Below are 26,629 nucleotides of genomic sequence, written 5' to 3'. Positions count from 1 at the left end.
ATTTCCAGGGATCTTGAGGGACAAGACAATGAGCGATAAATTAATATACACACCCAATTTTGATAAACAAGATTAACCCCTCTATAAATCACAAATAATGGTTTAAACGTTTGTTGGACACTACTTGTTGTAAACTAACCAATCAAAATTCATTAGACTTACCCAAGGTTTTTGATATATAATGTATAGTGTATATAAAACTTGAGTTACCAGTGTAATTTACTTTTCATAAGTGTATTTTAAACTAATCATATGGCTACATATAAATCAATTTAACATGAAAATTTCCTTAGGTTCAACGCTGGGTTTCTTATCTGATGAATCTGATTTGTTAAATTTTCCACCTTCATTCAAAAACATTTTAACTTCATATAACAATATATCTTTATTGATATGCTTTTGTATTAACTTCGGTTATAAGAAAAAAATTTCTTCCCTCCCCCCTCTCATTTTCAAAATAGGAAGGGGAAGTGGGTATGTGCTTACTATGCGCTTTAAGGGAAAGAAACAAATATCAGGCAAAGGTTATCAACTATGAATAAGTCCAAAATAGCAAAAAAAAGTCCAAGATTTTTTATGGACGTTTTATACCTATTATGATAGTATTATGATAAACTTATAAATAGGCTGCTCTTGTTATGTACATTGAATAGAAATAAAGAGGTTGTTAGTTTCAGTTAACTTATTTCTATTACCTATTAAGATGTTTAAATGTATGTTCCTGGAAGAGCTAATCTTTGTTTTCTGCCATGTGCTACAACTGTTTCCTTGGAAGAAGTTTTTGCACTTTTCTTCACTTCTGCCTTTAGAACTGATGCTTTTTCTATTGGGTATTATTTTATGTATAATAAATGTAATTTAAAAAGGCATAACATTACAATACAAACTTTCTGTTGTAGTCGAAATGACACTGAAAGTATCAATCCCCTTTTTTATCAATATTTTGTAGTTAAACATCTGACTGCATTTTTTGCTCTTATTTGACATATGTGTTATTATATTATATGTTTTGTATGAACACTGCATATTTATTCACCCTTTTCAAATAAGCTCAAACTAGATTTTTGTGTCAAGATTCAGGTTTTTACAACCCTTTCTTTTCCAAAGTTTAAATGTACAAATTTTCTTGTTTCTTCAAACTTGTTTTGTTCCAGCTCATTTGTACTTTACTTTTCTTGTTTCTTCAAACTTGTTTTGTTCCAGCTCATTTGTACTTTACTACCCCTCCCCCCCCTTTCTCTCTCTGTTACATTGTAATATTACCTTTCTATATTATTTCATTCAATTGTTAAGTTGTCTCTTAACAATTAATGTATCAACATCAAATAATTGAGTGATTTAAGTTTAATTCTCTTTATTTAAATTAATATTTTTATATTTATAAATGATTCAAAGTTTACTTTACTTTTATTTTGTTTCTTCTTTTAAAGTAAAAGCAAATATTTTCTTTTTATTTAAGAGTCAACATTGTTTCAGATCTTTGTTAATTATGTTCTAGTTATGCTTTACTTGTGATTCTAAAGGACAAAGCTATGGTGACGTCCCCGGAGTATCAACCCTTTTTGATAGTCTTTCCTTTGGCAAATCTGGCCTCTTTCTGGTCTGTCTAATGCCATAACCTTCATGAGGAATTCGATACTTAAGATCCTATGCTTTGAGCCTATCAACCCATGATGTCTGAAGTAAGAAACTTTTACATAAGAAACCCTCGAAAAGAGTATTAGTAATCTAGTCAATTTAATTTTCATTGTAAAGTTAAAATTATTTTAGTTATTTAAATTTAATTCTTAAATTTTTCATTTTTTATATATAATTTACCATTTACTAATTGTAATGTTTTTTAGGTAAATTATATTACCGTTCAAATAACGAGTAATGATTTTGCAGAAAAAGATGTCTTCCATTTTCTTCCCACAGATAGCTGTTTCAAGTTCCTTCCCCCTAATTGATTAATTGTAATCTGACAATTAATCAACACCAATGTTTAGGAACCACCTGTAGATGTAGAGAAAGAAATATCTCTAGTACCCAAACTCACTGTGATAAGAAGACTAGATCAAGATCATCCAGCCTTGTCTATCCTAGAGACAAGAAACAGTCTCTTTTAGTTAGAGAGAAGAAAATACTCTCACCCTGTACTTTATCTATCTTAGAGACAAGAAACAGTCTCCTTTTATTTAGAGAGAAGAAAACACTCTCACCCTGTAAACATTTTTAATATATACTTATCTTAGAAACAAGCAACAGTTTCACAATCATTAGAGAGGTGACACACTCTCACCCAGTAACCCTTTTTCCTAATATATCTATGTTTGTAATTTTTATATATTCATACCTAAATTCTTGTGTTCATTTATTTCTCTTTATTTACAGAGTTATAACAGGAGGGTTAACACTTGTTATCAATACTGTTGATCTCTATTGTGTTTCAGAGAGTTACGATATGCTGACGGAGTATGCCCGAGTGAAGGACCAATCACAAAGGTAATTTCAGTCTCTTTCAATGGTACCAGAGCAAAGAACAAAGCTTTGTTAACGTTGACATAAGCTATCTAAACTCTCTAAAAAGTGAATAAAGCAAAAATGAGAAGGAGAAGTGGCAAGAAGGGCCAGTGAATAACGGCAATCCGTTAATCCAGACGGTTACCCGTGCAAGTGAAAATGGTTACCCATACAAAAGAGAGCTAAAAATAATATAAGTGATAAACAGCTAACTGTGAAAGTGAAAACGGTCATCCGTAAAAGTGAAAAAAAACGGTCATCCGTAAAAGTGAAATTAAACCCTTGACAGGGTTAAGCGGTCATCTGCATAAGTGAATAAAAGGAAGAAAAACCTTATCAAGTGAAAAGCAGACATCAAAGACAAAAATGTCAATTCTTAAACCCATAGTTAACCCTCCTGATCTCGAAGAATGTCAGTCGTATACAGAATTCAAGAGAGACGTACAAGCATGGAGTGGAATGACACATGTCGAAAAGAAAATACAAGGTGGAGTTATTGCATACAACTTATCCAACAACTCCAAATTTGGACATGACCTCAAAGACTATGTCTATGCCGAACATGAACCTTCAACATTAAATAATGATGAAGCTGGGCTCGATAAAGTTCTCAAAGTGCTTGACAAATACCTTGAGAAAGCTGGTCTTTCTAAAGCAGCCGATACATGGGACAAGTTCCTGGATATCAAACGCAAACCAGACCAGCCAATTAAACAATACATACCGCAGTTTGAAAAAGTCTGTCAAGGTTATACAGAACACATAGGTGCCCTAACAGAGCTTGGCAAAGCACTACATCTGCTAAGGACAGCTAACATATCTGAAACCCAGTACGAATTGATACTTGCAGTAAACAACAAATCAGATGACCTTACAGGAATCTACAAGAACATAAAAGATTCAATAATGGTACACCTATCAGACAGACTTAGTGAACTTCAAGGGAACTCATCGAAAGAAGTTAGGCAAGAACAAGCCTTTCTTACAGACAGACTGTCAAATGAAGAGCTTGAAGAGCAAATTGCAGATGATGTATATGCTGCAAGCTTCTACCAAAAGCAAGCATGGAAGAAGAAACAAATGCTTCAACAAAACCAAAACAGACAACAATACAGTAGAGGAACAAATAGACCCTTCAGAGGGAGTAGCTCAAACCAAGGAACATCAACCACAAGACCACAGCAACAACAACAAACAACAATGAGCAGACAAAACCAGTCGAGACCTGTCCAAGGACAACAAGATAGGAGATGCAATTTTTGCAGATCTAAGACACACTTCATTAAAGACTGTATCCCATACAAGAAAATGAAAGCCCAATACCTGAACAATAGAAGATTTGCTGGATACCAAGTCAATTACACAACAGAAGAACAGGAAGAACAACCTGATCAAAATGAAGAGAATGACAACCAATTGGATGATCTTAGCTTAAATGGCCTGGATATCCAAGACAATGACTGGCAATCAACAGAGTCTCAGGGTGATCAAAGATACATGGATCAACCAGGAAGCATCTGCCTGTCTGACAACATCAAAGGACCAGAACTTAGCAGATTTACAAATGAAGCTCTAAACTGTGCAGCGTTAGACACCTGCTGCTCACAGACAGTAGCAGGATATCAATGGCTTCAGTATTACCTACGATCCCTCCCTAAAGACCTCAGAGAGGCGGCAATAGGTCCTCAGGAAACCGATAAGCAATTTAGATTTGGCAACAATCAATTACTTACATCAAAAGAAAAATGGGAACTGCCAGTATTCCTAGGAGACAGACAAACCTTTATCACAGTATACATCATACCATCTGACATTCCTATGCTTATGTCAAAATCCGATCTACAGGCCAATGATGCAATTCTATACATGAAAGAGGACAAAGCAAAAATAAATGGAAAAATGGTAGACCTCAGCACAACCACTGCCGGACATTACATTGTCAATCTGCTCGAAGACAAGGAAATGCATGACATCTTCATAACAGAAGATATGTTTGATGAAATTTTTGCCGTAGTTGATTTAAAATCAGCAGATGAAACAACTCAACTGAAAACTTTGAGAAAACTTCATGCCCAATTTGGTCATAGACCCAAACAAGCATTTATTGATCTGCTAAAACATGCCAATGCATGGATGCCATCTTTCAGCAAAATGCTCGACAAGATCATAGATCCATGCGAAGGCTGCGTCATGCGACGCAGACATCCAGATAAACCATCTGTTGCCATGCCTATGGCAAAAGATGTAAATGATGTTATAGCTATGGACCTTAAAAAGCTTAAAAATGGAAAACACATCCTCTACATAATAGACATGTTCTCTCGGTTCACCATGGCAAAAATTGTGAACACCAAAAAGCCAGGTGAAATAATCAATGGGCTGATGGATAAATGGATTAGCGTATTTGGCATCCCAGGCAAGATACTAACGGACAATGGGGGAGAATTCTGCAATGAGGAGATGCTCCTCCTTGCTAACAAGTTCAACATAGAACACAACACCACTGGAGCGGAGTCACCCTGGGAAAACGGAACATGCGAAAAGAACCATGGAACTTGTGACAATATTTATGAAGCACTTGAGGAAGACAACCCTAAAGTACCACAAGAAACTCTACTGAATTGGGCACTGGTGGCTAAGAACTCCTTGTTAATGGTCCAAGGATTCAGCCCTTACCAGTTAGTGTTTGGTAAAAACCCAAAACTACCAAATATCATCACAGACCCACTCCCAACATGGGATGATGAAGGCATATCAGGGGCATTACTCAACCACCTTAAAGCAATGAAAGCAGCGCGACAAGAGTTTATAAAACAGGAAAGCTCCTTGAAACTCAAGAAAGCCCTAGAAACTAAGGTAAGAACAAACAACACAACCTACAAACATGGAGACAGAGTCTACTTCAAAAGAGCTAACTACAAAAAATGGTTCTCTGGCAAAGTTGTATTCCAAGATGGCAAACTCATAATGGTCAGCTGTGGCAACTTCTTCTACAAATGCAGTGCAAACAGAGTCATCAAAGCTAACTCTGAACTAGCAAACAAGGACTCCGAAACTCAGGAAGAAAACCCTGCAGAACCAGCAGCTCAAACAACACCAACTCAGGAATTGACTGCTCCACAAAACAACCAACCTGAAGAAACAAGGGATCCACCAGAAAAAGAAAACCCAATGAATACAACAACAACCTCTCTGACAGCCCAAGTGCCACACAATGACACAACGAGGAACACCCCACAAGTAGACAACGATAACAACAGTGAAATTTCAATGCAACCCCTACACGGGTCAGTCAATGGGAACGAAAATACCCCAATGAACAACACTGCCAACACCTTAAATGATGAAACGTCTATCAATGAAACAACAGACAAAAAGGCCACTAATAAACAAAAGAGGAAAAATCTTGATACTACCACACCAAACACCTACATCCCACCAAAACTACACAAAGGTGATCTGGTAGAATGCAAACTAGATGGTGTATGGAGACCGGGTCAAGTACACACTCTCGGAGGAAAAGTAGGCAAAACTAATCAACATTGGTACAACATTACTTTTCCACACCTAAAAGACACAGTAGGAGTAAACACAGAAATAGTTGAAACAAAAAGAACTACAGAAGAAAACATCCTTGCATTGTGGGTGCACGAAGAAATTTATGCAACAATTGCAACACCTGATTGTAAAAATTCAGATGAAGGAAAGAAAGCAATGAAAGAAGAACTTGAAAAGCTCAAAAACTTTGGCACATACACTGAGATACCAGACTGTGGCCAAGAAGCAATCACCACAACTTGGGTACTTACCAAGAAAGGCAATCAAGTCAGAGCAAGACTTACAGCAAGGGGTTATGAAGAAGAAAGTAATGTAAGATCTGACTCACCCACAGTACAGTCTACATCACTAAGATTTCTATTAATGACAGCAGCTCTCAACAATTGGAATGTCTGTTGTACAGACATTAAAAGTGCATTCCTCCAAGGAAAAATGCTTGACAGAAAGGTTTACATAAAACCTCCTAAAGAAGCAGACGCCAAAGGAAAATTATGGCTCCTAAACAAATGTCTTTATGGGCTGACTGATGCTTCCAGACAATGGTATGAAGAAGTAGACACCAAATTTGAAGACCAGGGACTCACCAGCTCATGTCAAGATTCTGCACTATACCTCTACAAAGAGAATGATGAGCTCAAAGGCATGATAGCTGTACATGTAGACGACTTTCTACATGCGGGAGATGAGGAGTTTGAAAGAACAATCATACACAGAATACTTGAAAACCTAGTAGTAGGCAAAACTGAAGTAAATAATTTCACTTACACAGGATTCCACATAGAGCAGCAAGAAAATGGAATCAAACTTGACCAGCACGATTACCTAAAGTCAATAGAGCTGCCCACCTTAGATGCAAAAAGAATGAAAGAAACATCTAGTCCTCTTGAACCAGAAGAAACAACTATATTACGACAAATTATGGGCAAGGTAAACTGGGTCATAAGAGCCACAAGGCCAGATATGGCCTATGACATGGTACATATCAGCTCAAAATTCCATAACGGCTCAATTGAAGACATCAAACAAGCCTCAAAGGCCATGTCTAATATGCAAAGAAACAAAGCATACATCAATATCCCCAACCTAGAGGATGCAAACAACATTGAACTCTGGTGCTTCTCAGATGCAAGTCATGGAAATATCAATGACCGGCAAGAATCAGTCATTGCATACATAATCTTTGCTGCCAACAAAGACACAAAACTGGCAGCACCAATTGCCTGGAAAGCAGGAAAACCAAAAAGGACCTGCTTATCTACCCTAGAAGCTGAAACACTTGCAATGGAACAAGCACTTACTGCAGCAATTGGGATTCAACTAATAGGGGAGGAATGCTTCAACATCAAAATACCCATTTTTGGTGTTGTAGACAACTACTCGTCCTATGAATCAATCAGAACAAACCGCCAAGTTTCAAACGCAAGATTAAGAAGAGAAATTCATTGCATCAAACAAATGCAAAAACATGGCCACGTTGAAAAAGTCATGTGGTTACAAGGAAGCGAAATGCTAGCAGACTGCATGACAAAAAGAGGTATGTCAGGGGTCAACCTTCTTCAAACCCTGCAGACAGGATACCTTGGAGACTCAATGGATGCTGCTAATGCAACAGAATATTTCATGACATATGATCCTTCCCAGGACAATGAAACCAATGAATATCAACCAATGTGGTAAAGAGAGTGTAGGTTTGAAGAATAACAAACCCATTTCCTTTCCATATTCTTAACATTGTTTTATGATTTTATAATCCAACAAAACCAATTTTAACCCCACTATAACAATTGTATGTAACAATTCATAAGTCTGTATAATCTAATAAATCCAATTTTAACAGTATAGTAGCAACTGTGTGTAACAATGTAAAACATAAACAATAAATACAAATAAAACATATAAACATGTGTTACTTTATTCTAGCAAGCAAATAGATAAATCTGGAAAGAAAAATCCCATGGTTTACTTAAGCTTTAATTCATTCAGGAAAGACACATTCCACTATGAATAATATACTAATTTATTCAAACTTCTTTTAACTAATCTGGTACAGATTGATGATGGAAGAAGATTGTTTCTTTCTTTTTCCTTGCAGCTGATATCTGAAATATAAATAATTTTTAATATCTTCATTAATTTAAGGAATGTGTCTTTATTCTTGTGTTCATTTATTTCTCTTTATTTACAGAGTTATAACAGGAGGGTTAACACTTGTTATCAATACTGTTGATCTCTATTGTGTTTCAGAGAGTTACGATATGCTGACGGAGTATGCCCGAGTGAAGGACCAATCACAAAGGTAATTTCAGTCTCTTTCACCCCCCCCCCCTTTATAGTTCAAAATACTGGCCCTCTTTATTCTGGCCTAGTACACTTTCTGTCATAAAAGTTACCTATAGGCTCAAAATAATCTAGTCATAACTAAAAACGATTGAATGCACAATGATTTTGTGAGTAAGGGGAATGCCTTGTTAATAAATGTCCGATTGACATTCTAAGTTATGACTTAAATAGTTTGTCATAATCAGTAAAAGTGGGGTTATTAATACAAGAGGACACGCTGCAAATGTACATTTCTAATTACAACTATGCTTCAGACCATGTACACTACATACCCAATAACGATAAACAAAATTAGATTAAAATTACCTATTGGTTGAAAACTTTATACAACCAACCAATAGAAATTCAATAAATGTACCCAAAGATAACGTAATTACAAAACTTTGAATAATTGTGCACATTTTTCCTGATAAATACTAAACATTCAACATTTTTATCATATTATACATTCCTTCGACCATATAGCTGGCCAGAGCAGCCTTCTGTTCCTCTGTTTGCCAGCTGGTGTGTGCTCCGAAGCGCAACCGCCCAGAAGAGTCCATCTGACCTTTCACCTCTTTGAAATGACTTTTCACAGGCTGCAGATTTAGCGAGTTCAGACTTTCATAGGATTCTTCTTTACAGTGAATCTTCTTATAGGTCATAAAAAGGTTTATGACTATATTGAAGGAGGGTACTTCCATCCTCCCGAGATAAATTGCCCCTGGAAAACATTGCGCCAAATTTTTATTTTACTTTTTCGTAATCCTATTATATAAAGTAGAAAAAGTCTTTTGTTTGTTTAAAGCTAAAGATCTCGGAAAATGATGATCCGAATTGTACTCTTTGGGAAAGCATAATAAATGTTTGCGAATAGTAATTTTTGATTCTATTTTCCCAACTTCGATGTATCATAATACAACTATGGATTTCTATGACGTTTCACAATGTCCAAGATATTTTGATTATTAGAACGATCCAATATTCATATCCAGTGCACACTACATTAATAATGGAATGTTCTGAACTGCTTTCCTTTGGTTTCTCATCCTCTTCCTCTGAATTATCCGAATCTGAATAAGCTGAGACAAGGCTAGCCAGTCCTGCGGGAACCAGGGGTGGTGGAGGAGGGGGAAGGGATGACAGTATCTGAAAATTATTGATTTAGATAATCACTCAACTTATCAACATTTATATCCTTGTATAAAGATTGTGTACTTGTAGGGTCTGGCCTAGTTAACTTTTTTTTTTAGGGGGGGAGGGTATCTTCAACCTCTTTTCAAGAAAAATGCCTCCAGAATATGATTAATACTGTTCTTATTCCATTCAAATTATAACTTGTTATTGCTGCGCCATTTTTGACATAATTATCCTTGTACATGTCATATTAAAACTGACCTGCTCTGTAATAGACATAACAGGTTCTTCTGGCATCGAGGAATCTTCCATCCCAGGTATAGGCGGCTCACTATTTTCATCCTGCAATTTTTTGATATTCAGAATTGCAACTCTTTAATGCACTTTGTCTGACCGCCGTCAGCCAGCCCGTCCGTTAGTTAGTCAGTTAAATAACACTGTAGGGGAACTGTGATTTCTAGGCTGCTATTGAAGAGAGACAGTTGAAATTTTTAGTGAAAATTCCTATTACATTGATATGCGCATCTGGTCATTACATTGTTACAGCATCTGCTATATTATTATAACTCACTTTGTCCGTTAGTCTATCTAAAAAAAACTAATTCTGTGGACCTAAAAGATAAAAAACTTAGAACTATTTCTAATAATGATAAAAGTTTCAACCTGAATATCAGGAAGATTTAAATCATGATTAGATGGATCAACTTGCACGTTCTTGCCGTTCTCTACCATTTCAACATCATTTGTTTCTTCCTAAACATTATTATTTTATTGTGGAAATGAGCTTTTTTCCTGAGGTGCCTTGTTGAGCACAGAAACACCCTAACCTTATTTTGCTTTCTTTGTTTTTATATTACTTTAGGTCAGGTTAGGTTAGATTACGTTGGGTACTGAGTATCCATGCATGGTTAGGGCACCGCAGAAAAAGTTATAACCCCCCGCCCTATCCTCCGTTAGGACTATGCATAATAAAAAAATATTAAATAGCTTTAAGAAAAGCATCCGAAATTGCTTTAAAAATTATAGATTATATAACAATGTAATACACCGGTGTCCTGGATAGAAAACAGGTTTTTTTGAGTTACGTATGACAAGACCTATATTTATATGACCGGGTGTGTATGACGGTTCAGCACATAACTTTCATTAAATCACAGTTGATCATTTTTGTGGATTTTTTTGAAAATTACTTTTTTACCCATATTTTCATAGTTTTTCTCAAAAAACAATCACAATATTCTCACATTTTCAGCTTAGTTATTCTAAATTCGTGCAAAAAAGTATAATAGATGACAGCTATAACAAGATTAATAACCTCCATTGACTATTCTAAGATTTGTAGGTAAAACATAGATCCTGGATGTGATACAAGGTTCCTCTGAGGTTCCACCAAAAAAGTTTAAACAAATCAGAATCAGCAATGATTTTGTACAATGTTTTCATTGTAGTATTGACAAGTAAATCACTTCTAGACACCAAGCATATGGAGGACTGGTAAAATTATTTCATTACTGAAACCAGGGAAACTTGACAATCAGGGTTCCAGCTACTGCCCTGTCTCACTTCTTTATCCTGCATGCATGATTCGTCCTTACCTGAATGATGCTGTTAAACTTGCAAACAATAAGAAACCAGTTATCAGAACAGTGCCAGTTGCCATTTATCTTTCAAAGGCTTTTGACACTGTAAACAATGAGGTTCTACTGCATAATATTAATGCACTAGACTTGAATGAGTACATGTAACGTTTTTATGTGAATACCTTAGAGGTAGACAACAATTTGAGGTTATCAGAGGATCTAAATATACATACAAATCTGCCAAACAGGCTGACCTACAAGGAGGGGTCCTATACCATATACTATTTGAACTGTAAATTTCATAAATGCCAACACCTCACTCTAATTACATCTAGTTCCCTCTGTTGACAACTCCAAAAGCATAGGTCCCCTTATTTATCCTTATGTCAAGGACATAAAAGCTTACTTAGCAGTTCTTAATGATTGGTTAAAAAGTCAGAATCCATTCATTTCTCCAGCCAAATCATCTACAATAGTCTTTACCACCTTTTCAAATGAAGCAGGTACTGTAGCCATAGTTGAAACAGTACCATAAGTCAGACATCCTAGGTTCTTAGGTGTTACATGTGACAATCTTTTCTATATCGCCCATCTTGTTAAGGAGCCTAGAAACAAACTAAACCCCAAAAACAAAATGCTTTAAGCTCTCTCCACCAGAGGGAAAGAAAAGTAAGTCATAGTAAAACATAAAAAGCAATTTGCCAGTCCCTGATATTCTACTGCAGTTCCATATTTAGTAATGCCAGCTGGGACAGCCTGCTGTTTGCTGGAAAAGCTGATCTGAGAACAGCCATCTACTGTCAAATCATAAACCAGGAAGCATTTGTTATCAGCAATATTTACCATGAACTGCAGTAGATCCAAACTCATTACCCAGAAAAGCTAAAATCACCCTGTCACAATACACTTTCAGGTTACAATGTTTACCTGAATACCTTAAAGGCCAGAGTAAACAAGAATCTGGTGCAGTTTGTGTCTGACACTTGCAAGAATTTCACACAAACACCATCATTTCAACTGCAACAGAAACTCATCAAAACCTTTAAAAGCAGCCACAATACTGAACTGACTGTTTCTAATGATGATGAGCTGGAACAAACAATAACACAGGAACTATTTAGACATCAAGTCAGCAAGGAACCAATATTGAGCAAGATAACTTGTCAATATTACAAGGAAAACTTTATACAGAATCATTGCTGATTCTGAAGCATGTTAATTTAAACTTCATTGGTGGAACCTCAGAGGAACATCCTATTACAGCCAGGAACTATGCTATAACAATTCATGAGGCATGCATGAGGGACTTAACAAGTGAGTATTTTTTTGTGTTAACTACCAAAACAAACTTAAGTTTTGTTTAAATGTTTAGACATTAATTCAAATAACAACTTCAAATAACTTTTACCCAACTTAAAGACTACAAATCTTAGATAAGTCAATTGATTCTTGTTATTGATAATAACATAATCTTTAGTTCAGCTGTCATCTATTATACTTTTCTTTGAATAAATTTAGATTAACTAAGCTGTAAATGTGAGAAGATTGTGATTTTTTTGGGGAAAAACTATGAAAATCTGGGTAAAAAAGTAATTTTCAAAAAAATCTACAAAAATAATCAGCTGTGATTTAATGGAAGTTATGTGCTGAACCATCATACACGCCCGGTCATAGAAATATAGGTCTTGTCATACGTAACTCAAAAAAAACCTGTTTTCTATCCAGGACACCAGTGAATATTTGATAGGTATATAATCAATAAAAATTATTGAGATTTATTTTACAAACCTGAGGCAACTTTGGTATCTTAGGTCCAATAAACTCAGGATCTTTTTCCACGTCATCATCGCCTGACTTCTTTTCTTTTGCTTCACCATTTTCTTTCTCAGCTTTCTCCTCATTATCATCATCAGTATCTGAACCATAGCCTCCCACTAGTCCTACCAGTCCCTTGCCAGTACCTGCCCCGTTGGAGGCAGCAGTTAGAGTAGTTGGAGGTGGTGGTAGTGGAGGAGGCACTGCTAGTAAGGATTGTCTGTATTGGATTAGCTCAAGTGGACATTCCCATACAACCTATGGGATAAGGTATAAGATTGAAGGCTATATGAACACGTTGTTACAGAAAAATTATAAATCCATAATCATATCTATGTTAATTCTAGTAGAGCAGAAAAATAAAGATAACAATTTAATAGCGAAGCTACTCCATAATTTAAAATGTACATTCGTCCGTAATGTCTACCTGTAAGAGACACAAGAATATCATTTTTTCGGCTGCAATTTGAGATAGACAGCTGATTTTTTTTGTGAAAATTCACAATAATGAATCCCAATATACAACTTACATGGTCCGTCGGTCATTACAAAAAAATCTACAATTTAATTTGTTGGATGTTGACATCCTTAATTATAGAAAGCACATATTAAATTTAAACTAAATTATTACTTAACTAGTAATATAACATACTTCTTCGTTAGGTATATCTGATGTATTTTTGAGCATTTTTTGAACATTACAACTTTTTCACCTTATTATAATTTTGTTCCTATTATAATAAAGGTTTACCTGATTATTAATGGTATTCCAGTAATAAGCATAACCAGTATTAACATCCTGACATTCCTAGAAGTTAGAAATATTTAAATTCAATTCGTGTTTTCATTAATACTAGCGGCTACGCCCTTAAAAGTCCTCTATTAAGGAGGGGGGAGTTGAATTCGTTAATTTTTTGGGGGGGAGGGGGGAGGGGTGTAGGTAATTTTTTCTAGGGGTGATTTCTCTTGAGAAGATCGTGATAACCTCCGCCAGTTTGAAAACTTCCAAGAACTTTTTATAAGGATATTTGTTCATTGTGAATTCTAGACGATTACATTAGAAAACCTGTGCAAAAAAACCACTAACCCTATTCCTCTCAATTTTTCAAATAAATTATAGTTTTTCGTTAGGTATTTTGTTTGCTTCTTTAGGTCTTCTTAGATTAGGTAATATTTGGTACTGGGAAGCCACGCAGGGTTAAGCAAAGGAAATAAAACTATCCTCCCATTAACCATTATCAAAATAAGAGGGGGGGGGGGGGGCAAGCTCGATGGCCACTTTAAGGGAAAGAACAAAAAAGATAAGTTGAGGGAAGTTGGCAAAAGCAAAATGCAAATATTGTATTAAAGAAATGTTGTTTTCCTGTAATACTGATCGGGTTCAATAGGTAAGATTTAAAGAGCATACCTGCCAAAATGAACCAGGATGTGGGGGTGCTTGACTTCCCATCATTTTTGTAAACAACCAAATTTAGCTCAACAAATATTACAACATTGTTTCTATTTCTGAAAACACACAATAACCTAATTAAGATTCTGAAAACAATAATTTACAATTTCATATCAGTAAGTTATACTTTAAATCTAGGGTAAAGATAGTTTATATCACAGTTCAATATTATATTGGTATGGTAAATAAAACAAGGATAACAACATCAGTAAAACCAAAGCTAGAGGAAAAGACAATAAAATTCTACAGAAGCATCAGAATTTCTTTATAAAACAGAAATTTCCTTAAACATGATCAACCAGCTCTGTAAAATTGCTTTAAAATAAAAATTTTGTTATTGACGTTCTTACTCTGAGACGTAACCTAAAGATGATAGGTATGCTATCTTTTGGTTACAATATTTTATCTTCATATGTTTGAAATCTATAGAACGATTATATCACGCCGACGTTCAATGCTATACGTCGCGGACTTGCTTAAAGAGATAGACAAACAAAGCTAAAAACGAAGATATTTTTGCTTTTAAATTAATTATAGAACACATAAAACAAATGTGCAAACCGGAATATTAAAAACAAGGTGCATCTATCACAAACAACAAATTTATGTACGTTTAGCGACACAAACCAATAAAGAATCAGGTATCAATCAAAGTATAATTTGATTCTTGTGACTACCAGTAAGCTCCTAATATTAAAATCATCAATAATCGACTTTCTATTAAAAAAAAGAAAGAAAACACAAACAATCCCCCCCCCTAATTTAAAAAATAGATTAAAAACAAGTGGTGGGGGGGTTGTTTTGCTCCCCAAGACAAGTATTTTTTTTTATTTAAAAAAAAGGGGGAGTCTTCAATGCTCAATAGGTACTTTGTGGAAAGACATCAATTTTTTGTTTCCTAATATTTAAGAAAATAGTGATAATAACTTAATCTACGTCCTGCAATGAAGCTTTACTTTTATCAAATCTTAATATTTTAAATCCAGCCGTTTCCAAGATCTTATAGTGCTATTGATTATTGATAATTTCCTTATGTGGTAGAACAATAGAGTTGAGGATGATGACCTCTGAGGGTACAACCACATGGCCTCCAAGAATAGTGATGGAGGGATTCAATTGACCTTGACAACACATTTAAATCAGATAGGTTTCATATATTTGTTCCATCAATGCAATGTATTAAGACAGTGAATTTATTTTCAGTATTAGTAAATGCAAAAAAAAAGTTAACTATCCCTTTGTAATGAATTAAGAATTATGATTATTGAAATCAGTGGCGTGCACAGTGATACACCAGAAGGTCTATAACCATTAAAGGGTTCAAAAAGGGGAAGACAGGCCTTTTTAATTTCAATTTTATGGATGGTGTTGACACCCCCTTGCACCACGTCATTAATTGATATCTTACCAGCATTATTAAAAAGAGGATTATTCTCCATTTTAGCAAAAGGTTTATTTGGATCAGGATCATCTGGAGTACCCTCCACACGGCTCCAGTCTCCAACTACTGAGCTCCAGCCTTAATATTAGCAAAAACATTATTTGGATCCGTATAATCTAGAGTATGCTTCACATAGCTTCAGACTAACCTTATGGAGCCCTTGGTTTTAAAGGTTTTTGGGCCATGCAAAAAACATTAATGTTTTTTGGCATAGATCCAAAATTGAAAACTATATTCCTTTTAAATGGCATAATATTTTTGCATCATTACCTATTACACTGTAAATAACAAGAGAATGGTCACCAATAACTGAGTTTCCAAGAATAATACTTTCTCTAAAAAAAATAACACAATATTTACTACCTAATATCATAGATTTAAAAACGTAATCTACAATTTTTAAAAACAGTTGTTTTTTTACACTAAAATTACCAATATTTTCAAAAATATATCAACCCCTCAAAATTTTACATTTCATATCATTGGTGTGACTTTTTAACTTCTTTAAGGAAATGACCCTACAGGTTAGGAGCGCAGCTATTATTTCAATTATGACATATTATTTTCTTGGAATGAAACTAGTAATGCATTATAAAATTAACCTTATCCTCGTGCCAGCTCCGATTTTAACATTCTTTCCAATACTAACATTTGGACCTAGGATAAGAAAAAAATATATTTTACAAGTTAAAACTTAAATACGTAAACAAATCTACATATTAATTGTTTTTGTTTTTTTCAATGGATATAGAATGAACGTGGATATTATGACATTGGAAAAATTGTCGCCAATTTAGGTTGCTTAAATGGACAACACTTTTTGGTCAGTTTGTTCATCCGGTAGGAGGGGTGGGGATCGGGTAAAGAGAGTGGATGGGAAAATCGTTATTTTAGCCAGCTTCAAGTTTTACTTTATTAAAGTACATGACAATCTGGTCTTCCAAATAATAATAAATTCATTTTTTTATTCATAAAACTAGTTTATAATTTACCTAATACTGCAGATGGATCAACTTTGGCTGTTGGATGAATAAAAACATCACCCTCAATAATGGGACCATTATCCTAAATTTTAAATCAATGCATTTTTTTGAATAGTTTATGAAGATTTTTAATTTTTTATAGGAAAAAAAACATTTTTTTTCAAAATAAGAACAGAAATTGTTCAGTAGTTTGTAAGATCTTTAAAAATTACGTTGAAATCCTATAATAAGAAGTACGTTTTTCAGTAAGATCTTGCTAACCACTGAACCACTTTACACAGGCCCAAGAATAAGAAGATTATGGGCTATACTCTGCTTCTTTCCTACCCTCCAAAAAAAATAAGCCCCTAAATAAAAGGGGCACAGCCACCTATTTAGGTATAAATAATAATCAAAGTAACTTACAGAATTTTGAGTGAGCCTATGCTTGTTGTTGTTCTTGTTATACAAGCTGAGATAATGTCTGTTGGCATAGATTGCACTGCCGGCTGTTTTCACCTGGCTCCACCAGTTCTTCGTCTGAAAATTAACGCGGTATTAGCGTAAATTGTAGCCTGCCCTCTTGTTGTCGTTGAGATGTCGGGTTCGAGGATGTAACACACCGCGTCATAATAGAGACATGTCCGTCACGTAAAATAATAAGAAAATTAAGTATAAAGAGGACTGATTACTGAGCAGAAAATAAAATCTTAAATTTTCACGCGACCCAATCTTTAACTTTTAAAGAATCTTTTAATGAAGCGATGAATGAATTGTAAAAGTGATTTTACAGTTAAAGTTTAGGTATCCTATTATATATATTTCTTGCGTAGTTTCAAATTAAATAGGTACTATGGGCGAAGGAGATAATTAAGATTTCTTGCCATTTTTTTCAACTCAAAAGTAAGGGGGGGGGGGGAAGTTTTGCCACTTTCGCTTACTCCGTGATTATTGGGCTAGGTATTTAAGTTAGACTATAGGTTATTTGGGATAAAAGTTTACTTTTGGGTAGTAGCTCACGTATTTTTAATCATTTTTTGGATAACCACCCCCTAGCCCCCCGGGGCTCAAAAACCCCCTAAAAATGAACCTAACCTTAATTTTCTCAGAAACAATTTGACCAATAGAGATGATTTTTAAACTTAAGCTTTTATGCTTATAAACTAACTTTTAGTTTAGAAGTCACCCCCCTGCCGCCAACCCCTAGTCCTCCGGGGCTCAAAAAAAACCCTAAAAATGAACCTAACCTTAATTTTCTCAGGAACCATTTGACCAATAGACATGATTTTTAAAATTTAAGCTTTTATGCTTATAAACTAACTTCTAGTTTAGAAGTCATCCCCCTGCCGCCAACCCCTAGCCCTCCGGTGCTCCAAAAAACCCTAAAAATGAACCTAACCTTAATTTTCTCAGGAACAATTTGACCAATAGAGATGATTTTTTAAACTTAAGCTTTTATGCTTATAAACTAACTTTTAGTTTAGAAGTCACCCCCCTGCCGCCAACCCCTAGCCCTCCGGGGCTCCAAAAAACCCTAAAAATGAACCTAGCCTTAATTTTCTCAGGAAACATTTGACCAATAGACATGATTTTTTAAACTTAAGCTTTTATGGTTATAAACTAACTTTAAGTTTAGAAGTCCCCCCTGCCGCCAACCTCTAGCCCCCCGGGGCTCAAAAAAACCCTAAAAATGAACCTAACCTTAATTAAAATTTCTTATTTGAAGAGTTAGATGTACACTTATTAAACCAAATATGCTCATTTATGGATGTTATTGACATATTTGCTGAAAAAATTAGAATCGGCCTCCAGGTTCAGGTGCTGCAGGCCTCCAGGTCCATCCTGGAGACATGTAAAATTAAAATTTCTTATTTGAAGAGTTAGAGGTACACTTATAAAACTAAATATGCATCTTTTTGGATGTTATTGACATATCTGCTGAAAAAATGAGAATTGCCTCTAGGTTCAGGTGCTGCAGGCCTCCAGGTCCACTCTGGAGACAGGTAAAAATTAAAACTTCTTATTTGAGGGGTTAGAGGTACACTTTTTAAACCAAATATGCATCTTTTTGGATGTTATAGACATATCTGCTGAAAAAATTAGAATCGGCCTCCAGGTTCAGATGCTGCAGGCCTCCAGGTCCACTCTGGAGACAGGTAAAAATTAAAATTTCTTATTTGAAGAGTTAGAGGTACACTTATTAAAACAAATATGCTACTTTTTGGATTTTATTGACATATCTGATGAAAAAATTAGAATCGGCCTCCAGGTTCAGGTGCTGCAGGCCTCCAGGTCTACTCTCGACAGGTGAAAATTAAAATTTCTTATTTGAAGATTTAGAGGTACACTTATTTTACCAAATATGCTTCTTTTTGGATGTTATTGACATATCTGCTGAAAAAATTGAAATCGGCCTCCAGGTTCGGGTCCTACAGGCCTCCAGGTGGACACTGGATAGGTAAAAATAAAATTTCTTATTTGGAGAGTTAGAGGTTAACTTATAAAACAATCTATGCATTGTTTTTGATGTTAATAACATACTTGAAGATAAAATTTAAATCGGCCTCCAAGTTCAGGTGCTGCAGGCCTCCAGTTCAACTCTAGACATGAAAAAATTTAAATTCTTAATTTAAGAATTAGAGGTCAATTCACAAGAAAATAAGCATCTTGTTGGATAATATTACCATATTTAAAGAAAAAAATAAAATCGGCCTCCAGGTACTGCAGGCTTCCAGATGGCTTTTAAGGGTATTTTCAGATATTTTCGCTGTTTTTTTAGACATGTTAGGTATCATATTCATTGATACTTTTTGATATGGACACTTTTACCTGCGTATTGGTGACCGCTGGTTGCAGCTGGCCAGGTGAATATCTGAACTTGGAGCCAATTTAATATTTTTTTCCAGAAATAGTAATAACAGCCAAAAGATCCATATTCTGTTTTATAAGTTGACCTCTAACTCTTCAATTAAGAAATTTCAATTTTACCTGTCCAGAGTGGACCTAGAGGCCGAGTTTATTATCTTCTTTAGGTTTGTTGATAGTAACCTAAAAGAGGCATATTTTGTTTCATAAGTTGACCTCTAACTCTTCAAATACGAAATTTCAATTTTTACCTGTCCAGAATAGACCTGGAGGCCTGCAGCACCTGAAACTGGGAGCCGATTTTAAATTTTTCAGCAGTTTTGTCAATAACATCCAAAAGGATGCATATTTGGTTTTTATAAGTGTACCTCTAACTCTTCAAATAAGAAATTTTAATTTTTACCTGTCTTCAGAGTGGACCTGGAGGACTGCAGCACCTGAACCTGGAGGCTGATTCTAATTTTTTTCTGCAAATTTGTCAATACCATTAAAAAAGAAGCATATTTGGTTTAATAAGTGTACCTCTAACTCTTCAAATAAGAAATTTTAATTTTTACCTGTCTCCAAAGAGGACCTGGAGGCCTGCTGCACCTGAACCTGGAGGCCAATTCTAATTTTTTCAGCAGATATGTCAATAACATCCAAAAAGAAGCATATTTGGTTCAATAAGTGTACCTCTAACTCTTCAAATAAGAAATTTTAACTTTTACCTGTCTCCAGAGTGGACCTGGAGGCCTGCAGTACCTGAACCTGGAGGCCGATTCTCATTTTTTCAGTAGATATGTCAATAACAAACAAAAAGAAGCATATTTGGTAAAATAAGTGTACCTCTAACTCTTCAAATAAGAAATTTTAATTTTTACCTGTCTCCAGAGTGGACCTGGAGGCCTGCAGTACCTGAACCTGGAGGCCGATTCTCATTTTTTCAGCAGATATGTCAATAACATCCAAAAGGATGTATATTTGGTTTTTATAAGTGTACCTCTAACTCTTCAAATAAGAAATTTTAATTTTTACTTGTCTCCAGAGTGGACCTGGAGGCCTGCAGCACTTGAACCTGAAGGCTGATTCTAATTTTTTCTGCAAATATGTCAATAACATTCAAAAAGAAGCATATTTGGTTTAATAAGTGTACCTCTAACTCTTCAAATAAGAAATTTAAATTTTTACCGGTCTCCAGAGTGGACCTGGAGGCCTGCTGCACCTGAACCTGGAGGCCAATTCTAATTTTTTCAGCAGATATGTCAATAACATCCAAAAAGAAGCATATTTGGTTTAATAAGTGTACCTCTAACTCTTCAAATAAGAAATTTTAATTTTACCTGTCTCCAGAGTGGACCTGGAGGCCTGCAGCACCTGAACCTGGATGCCGATTTTAATTTTTTTAGCAAATATGTCAATAACATCCAAAAATAAGCATATTTGGTTTAATAAGTGTACATCTAACTCTTCAAATAAGAAATTTTGATTAAGGTTAGGTTCATTTTTAGGGGTTTTTTTTAGCCCCGGGGGGCTAGAGGTTGGCACAAGGGGGGTTGACTTCTAAACTTAAAGTTAGTTTATAACCATGAAAGCTTAAGTTTAAAAAATCATCTCTATTGGTCAAATGGTTCCTGAGAAAATTAAGGTTAGGTTCATATTCAGGGTTTTTTGGAGCCCCGGAGGGCTAGGGGTTTGTGGCAGGGGGGTGACTTCTAAACTAGAAGTTAGTTTATAACCATAAAAGCTTAAGTTTAAAAAATCATGTCTATTGGTCAAATGGCTCCTGAGAAAATTAAGGTTAGGTTCATTTTTAGGGTTTTTTGGAGTCCCGGAGGGCTAGGGGTTGGCGGCAGGGGGGTGACTTCTAAACTAGAAGTTAGTTTACACGCATAAAAGCTTAAGTTTAAAAATACATGTCTATTGGTCAAATGGTTCCTGAGAAAATTAAGGTTAGGTTCATTTTTAGGGTTTTTTGGAGCCCCGGAGGGCTAGGGGTTGGCGGCAGGGGGGTGAGTTATAAACTAGAAGTTAGTTTACACGCATAAAAGCTTAAGTTTAAAAAATCATCTCTATTGGTCAAATGGATCCTGAGAAAATTAAGGTTAGGTTCATTTTAGGGGGTTTTTGAGCCCCGGGGGGCTAGGGGGTGGGGTTATCCAAAAAATGATTAAAAATACGTGAGCTACTACCCAAAAGTAAACTTTTATCCCAAATAACCTATAGTCTAACTTTAATACCTAGCCCAATAATCACGGAGTAAGCGAAAGTGGCAAAACTTCCCCCCCCCTTATCTATCCCTATAATTCTAATAATAATTTCCTTATAACCAGTGTTGCGGAGCCGGAGCCGTCATATTTTGCTGGAGCCGGAGCCGTAATTTTCGTTAAAAACGGCTCTGGCTCCGTACTAGATATTAATAAAGAAATTTTTATAAATTATAATTTGATAACTCTGTTAATTATTAAGTTTTTCAAGTCCATTTTTATCAAAATTGAACTTTTAAAACCAGGGTTCCGGAGCCGGAGCCGGGAGCAGCAACATTTTTGGTGGAGCCGGATCCGGAGCCGTATTTTTGGTTAAAAACGGCTCCGGCTCCGGACTAGCTAAAAATGATTTTTTAAAGTAATATTATAATTTGGCAACGGTCTATTTAATTTAATCAGGATAATGTTCAGCTCCACTGTGGTAGAATTTTGAACATGTCAGCATTTTCATCTTCTTTCTGGTTCGGGTTGTATTTCTCGCCATATCCAACGGTCATACAGATTTTTAAACAGGTTCAGGTTACTAGCGGACTTTATATTGTGGGGAAGAGAGTTCCATTTGTCAATAACTCTAATTGAAAAAAAGTTTTTGCGAAAATCTGAATTAAATCTGGGCTTCTTCAGATTCAAATTGTCAGCTCCAAGTCTTGTTTGGTGGGCAGGTTGTTGAAACTTGTGGAAAAACATTTCTGCATTGACATTGTCATAGTTTGATAATATTTTCCACACTTGGATCATGTCTCCACGCTCACGTCTGCCTTCTAGTGACTGTAACTTTAGTTCTTTAAGCCTAGCCTCATAAGAGTTACCTTGAAGTCCAGAGACCATTTTAACGGCTTTTTCTTGTACTTTTTCTAATATTTTTTTGTCTTGTTCAAGCCAGGGTGACCATGCTTGAACACAGTATTCAAGGTGAGGACGCACCTATTGCTTGTAAAGCTTTATCCAGGTAACTCTGTCTCTATATGAAACTGCTCTAGACATCTGTCCTAAAACTGAACTGGCTTTGTTGGCAGCTTTTTGACACTGAACTGATGGTTTCAGAGAGTTTGATATCCAAACACCAACATCTTTTTCTTCATTGACATTTTCAAGGACAGTACCAGAGGGTGCATAGCCATTCATGGTATAATGTGTTTTATTGTTACTTCTACCAAAATGAAGAACTTTACACTTGTCAGGATTAAACTGCATTTGCCATGTATCAGCCCAAATTAGTAAATTGTTTAGATCTTTTTGAAGTTGAGCAGTTGATTCTTCATTCACAATTATTTTTCCACACTTTGTATCATCTACAAACTTGTACAAAATGGAATTGGTTTCATCTAATGACTGATCAAGATCATTAATAAAAATAATGAATAGGAGAGGGCCAAGTACCGAGCCCTGTGGAACTCCAGAGATCACCAGGATCCATTCTGACATTTCACCATTTAGTACAACTCTTTGCATACGTTTATCCAGCCAATTTTTTATCCAGTTAACAGTTTTTTCATTTATTCCTGCAGCTTTAATCTTCAACAAAAGTCGTTTTATTGGTACCTTATCAAACGCTTTAGAAAAGTCAAGGTACACCATATCTATATTTTGCCCAGAGTCAACAGCTTTTGTTAGATTCTCGAGATATTCAAGTAGATTTGTCAAGCAGGATCTTTTCTTTCTGAAGCCATGTTGAGAATTTTTTATTATTTTGTTGCTTTCCAAATATTCTGTCATGTCATCTTTAATAATTGATTCCATCAGCTTGCATACAATAGAAGTTAGGGAAACTGGACGATAATTAGATGCTTTGCATTTTTTCCCTTTTTTAAAAATAGGAGTAACATTGGCATTCTTCCAATCAGAGGGTGTTTCTCCAGTGTTGTAAGATTTTTGAAATACCAAGCTAAGTGGAAGTGAAAGTTCATCAACAAATGTAATTAATGTTTTTGCAGTTATGCCATCCGGTCCAGGAGCAGAAAAGGGTTTTAAATTTTTTATTTTCACTTTGACCTTTTCTGGTGTAAAAGTAACATCTGCCATTTGAACTCTAACTTGAACAGGTTCTGGATTTGGTATATTTTCAGAATTTTCTTCGGTGAAAACAGACCCAAAGAAACTGTTTAATGTTTTAGCCATGTCAATATCTTCAGTAATTTCCTTTCCAGAATCATCCTTAAGTGGGCCAACAGTTTCTTTGTTCGAAGTTTTAGTTTTCATGTAGGAATAAAACTTCTTTGGATTTTTGGTGGATTCTCCAGCCAGTCTTCTTTCAAAGTTTTTTTTTGAATTCCTAATTTTATTTTTCAGTTTCTTTTCTGCTTCTTCATATCTGGCATAGTCATTCAAGTTCTTAGAAGCTTTGTATTTTTTCCATAGCCGCTGTTTCCTTTTATAAAAAGCAGCAGTTTCTTTGTCAAACCATTGAGGGTTTCTCGTATTTTTAAGCTGTTTTGTAGGAACATACTTTTCTTTTAGGTTTGATAAAACATTTTTAAATTTATTCCAGGCTTCTTCAGTAGAAACTTGACTAAAATTCTCGTTCCAATCATAATTTCTAAGCTCAGTCTTCATTGTTATAAGATCAGCTTTACTCCAGTCATCCACATATCTTGGTTTATCTTTTTGTTTAACACCTGTCATAACTTCAACTTTAATGGCTTTGTGGTCACTTTTTCCAATAAATCCGCAGTCTTCAATATCAGCTATAAGGTTGGCATTGGATGTTAAAACTAAATCCAGAGTAGAGCCAGATGAATGTGTCGGAAAATTGACCATTTGAGTAAAAAAATTATCATTTGCAGCATCTAGGAATAATTTTGCTTGATCCCCTTTGGCTGATAAATTCTTCCAGTCAATATCTCTGTAATTGAAATCACCAATAAAAATTGAGTGATATTCCATATGATAAACTGAAAAACTATTTTTATTTAACAAATAGACACACACCCTTCTACTTATACATAGCTTTAATCAAATAAAAGCAAAATATTTTATATTATTTATTTTATTTTATCAAATTCAATAATGAGAAAAAATTGATATATTAATTTTAAGGTAGGAGCCGGAGCCGCATCAAAATTATACGGCTCCGACACCCTGTTTAAAACCTTCAAAAGTCAAAAATAGACGTGGGAAAAAAATATGTCGAGTTTTTTATTGATTTTAGGTCGGAGCCGAAGCTGGAGCCGGAGCCGCACTAAAATCAAACGGCTCCGCAACGCTGCTCATAACTCTCGAAGACGTTTTCTTCATAGTAATGAAGCAGAAAGTTTAAACTAACCTGAAAGACAAAAGCTGTATTAGTTCCTGCCAGCGGCACAATAACGTCCTTCTCCAGCCAGATGGCATCTCTTTTGCTGGTGTCCTGGTCAGGTAACCCGTTGTACCACTCACTCTGCTTTCTTTCAAACACACCCTGTACAAGAAATTGGGGTCAATTCAATATCAAAAAAGTCAAATAAATGTGTTATTCTTACTTTCTTAATAAGGCTTTGTATTCTTAGTAGATTCGTGTAGATTGAAATGCCCAATATAGGCGAAAAAATGTATCATGTTTATTAATAATATAAGATTCTTGTCTTTAAAAATCTGTTCAGTTCAAACCAAGTGCACAGGGATTTTGCATTGGGAGTGTGACTGTGAACTCTTGAGGGGGGTAGAGTGGAAGATTTCAAAAATTTAAGTTTTAAGGTGGGGTTTAGAGATATCCCAACAACAATCAACCCTAGGCTTATGGTTCAGACCGATTATTTTCATTAATAGAAAATTTTTGGGTGTGAAAGTGGATTTTTTCTCTCACCTGAAGCATTGAAAATATTTGTTGGGAGAATATATAAACTCCGCAGTTGATAAGTGGAGACACATAGGTTTCAGGTTTCTCTACATAATGTAGAATACTGTGGCTGGTCTTGTCCTCTACTATACAACCAAAATTTAGGGATTGCTGTCTGCTAAGAAATAAAAAGTCTTTATACTTTTACATCAATATACTTCTTTTTCTTAGGTAAGTATTTGAGTTTTTAAAATATATTTTTCTGTCCCCGTAGATTTTTCCGTGTTATGGAAAGTGATGAAGGCAAAACTCATTTTGTATTTTTAGAGAGAAAAAAAACAGCTTTAAATGGATAACATTATACTATAGACGTAAAAATGCTGAACTAATAGTAAGGAAAATGCCTTGGTCATTGGAATGTCGTGCAAATAAAAGTTAATCTACAAGTAATGATAGATATTTCCTAATAAAAAGTAATATAAAAACTGTTCTTAAGGTTGTATAAGACTTCTTGGGTATAGTCCTTTCCACGACATCCCTCCATAAGGGGCGATTCTTCATATTTTTCACAGTAGCTTTTCTCCTATTTCTAGCCCCTGCGGGGGGCTCTAACCCTGCGGGGCCAATTACCTAACCCTGTGGGGCAATCACCTAACACAATATAACCTAACCTAACCTAAAATAACCTATAAAAAGCCTTTTTAAAAATACGACTAATCGCCCCTTATGGAGAGATGTCGTGGAAAGGACTATACCCGACTTCTTTCCTAGTTGCTTCTGTTGCCATCATGGTTGCCACAGCATTGCTGTGTGACCTGTGGAAGTCAAGCATACTAGTCAGAGGAAATTCAGCACACACGTCCCCGTTCATTACTATAAAAGCTTCAGGGTTGCCAGCTCGAATCTGATCCCTAAACAAAATAATATTGAAGAATGCACTGTTAGCAAAGAATAAAGTTGTGTTTAAAATTGATTTGAACAAAGGGACAAGATTTATAAA

General features: G+C 35.3%; 3 protein-coding genes across 15 annotated transcripts in view; 2 read left to right on the top strand and 1 right to left on the bottom strand.

Annotated features, from left to right (window-relative positions):
• Rrp45 (exosome complex component Rrp45) overlaps positions 1–26,629 on the top strand; it is a 350,250-nt gene that overhangs the window by 233,116 nt on the left and 90,505 nt on the right. The window lies entirely within an intron of this gene.
• The window catches only part of LOC145319967 (uncharacterized), a 274,659-nt gene that overhangs the window by 169,682 nt on the left and 78,348 nt on the right, over positions 1–26,629 (top strand). The gene's annotated exons all lie outside the window — the stretch shown is intronic.
• LOC145319959 (uncharacterized) overlaps positions 1–26,629 on the bottom strand; it is a 114,526-nt gene that overhangs the window by 11,661 nt on the left and 76,236 nt on the right. For all 4 annotated transcript variants that reach the window (XR_013880057.1, XR_013880058.1, XM_080162364.1 and 1 more), the window contains exons 2-10: positions 14,320–14,417; positions 13,663–13,719; positions 12,885–13,169; positions 10,180–10,269; positions 9,778–9,858; positions 9,417–9,528; positions 8,854–8,980; positions 724–825; positions 291–346 (exon numbers count right to left, since the gene is read on the bottom strand). Coding sequence is in view for 2 of the 4 variants with exons in the window: in XM_080162364.1 (XP_080018490.1) it covers positions 291–346; positions 724–825; positions 8,854–8,980; positions 9,417–9,528; positions 9,778–9,858; positions 10,180–10,269; positions 12,885–13,169; positions 13,663–13,719; positions 14,320–14,364 (955 nt within the window). In the remaining 2 variants the exon portion in view is untranslated. The remainder of the gene's footprint in view (positions 1–290; positions 347–723; positions 826–8,853; positions 8,981–9,416; positions 9,529–9,777; positions 9,859–10,179; positions 10,270–12,884; positions 13,170–13,662; positions 13,720–14,319; positions 14,418–26,629) is intronic.

This window comes from Acartia tonsa, chromosome 5 (assembly GCF_053477335.1).
Source record: "Acartia tonsa isolate MP-2025a chromosome 5, ASM5347733v1, whole genome shotgun sequence".
NCBI classification, from domain to species: Eukaryota; Metazoa; Arthropoda; class Copepoda; order Calanoida; family Acartiidae; genus Acartia; species Acartia tonsa.
This window is presented reverse-complemented; position numbering and strand designations above follow the sequence as displayed.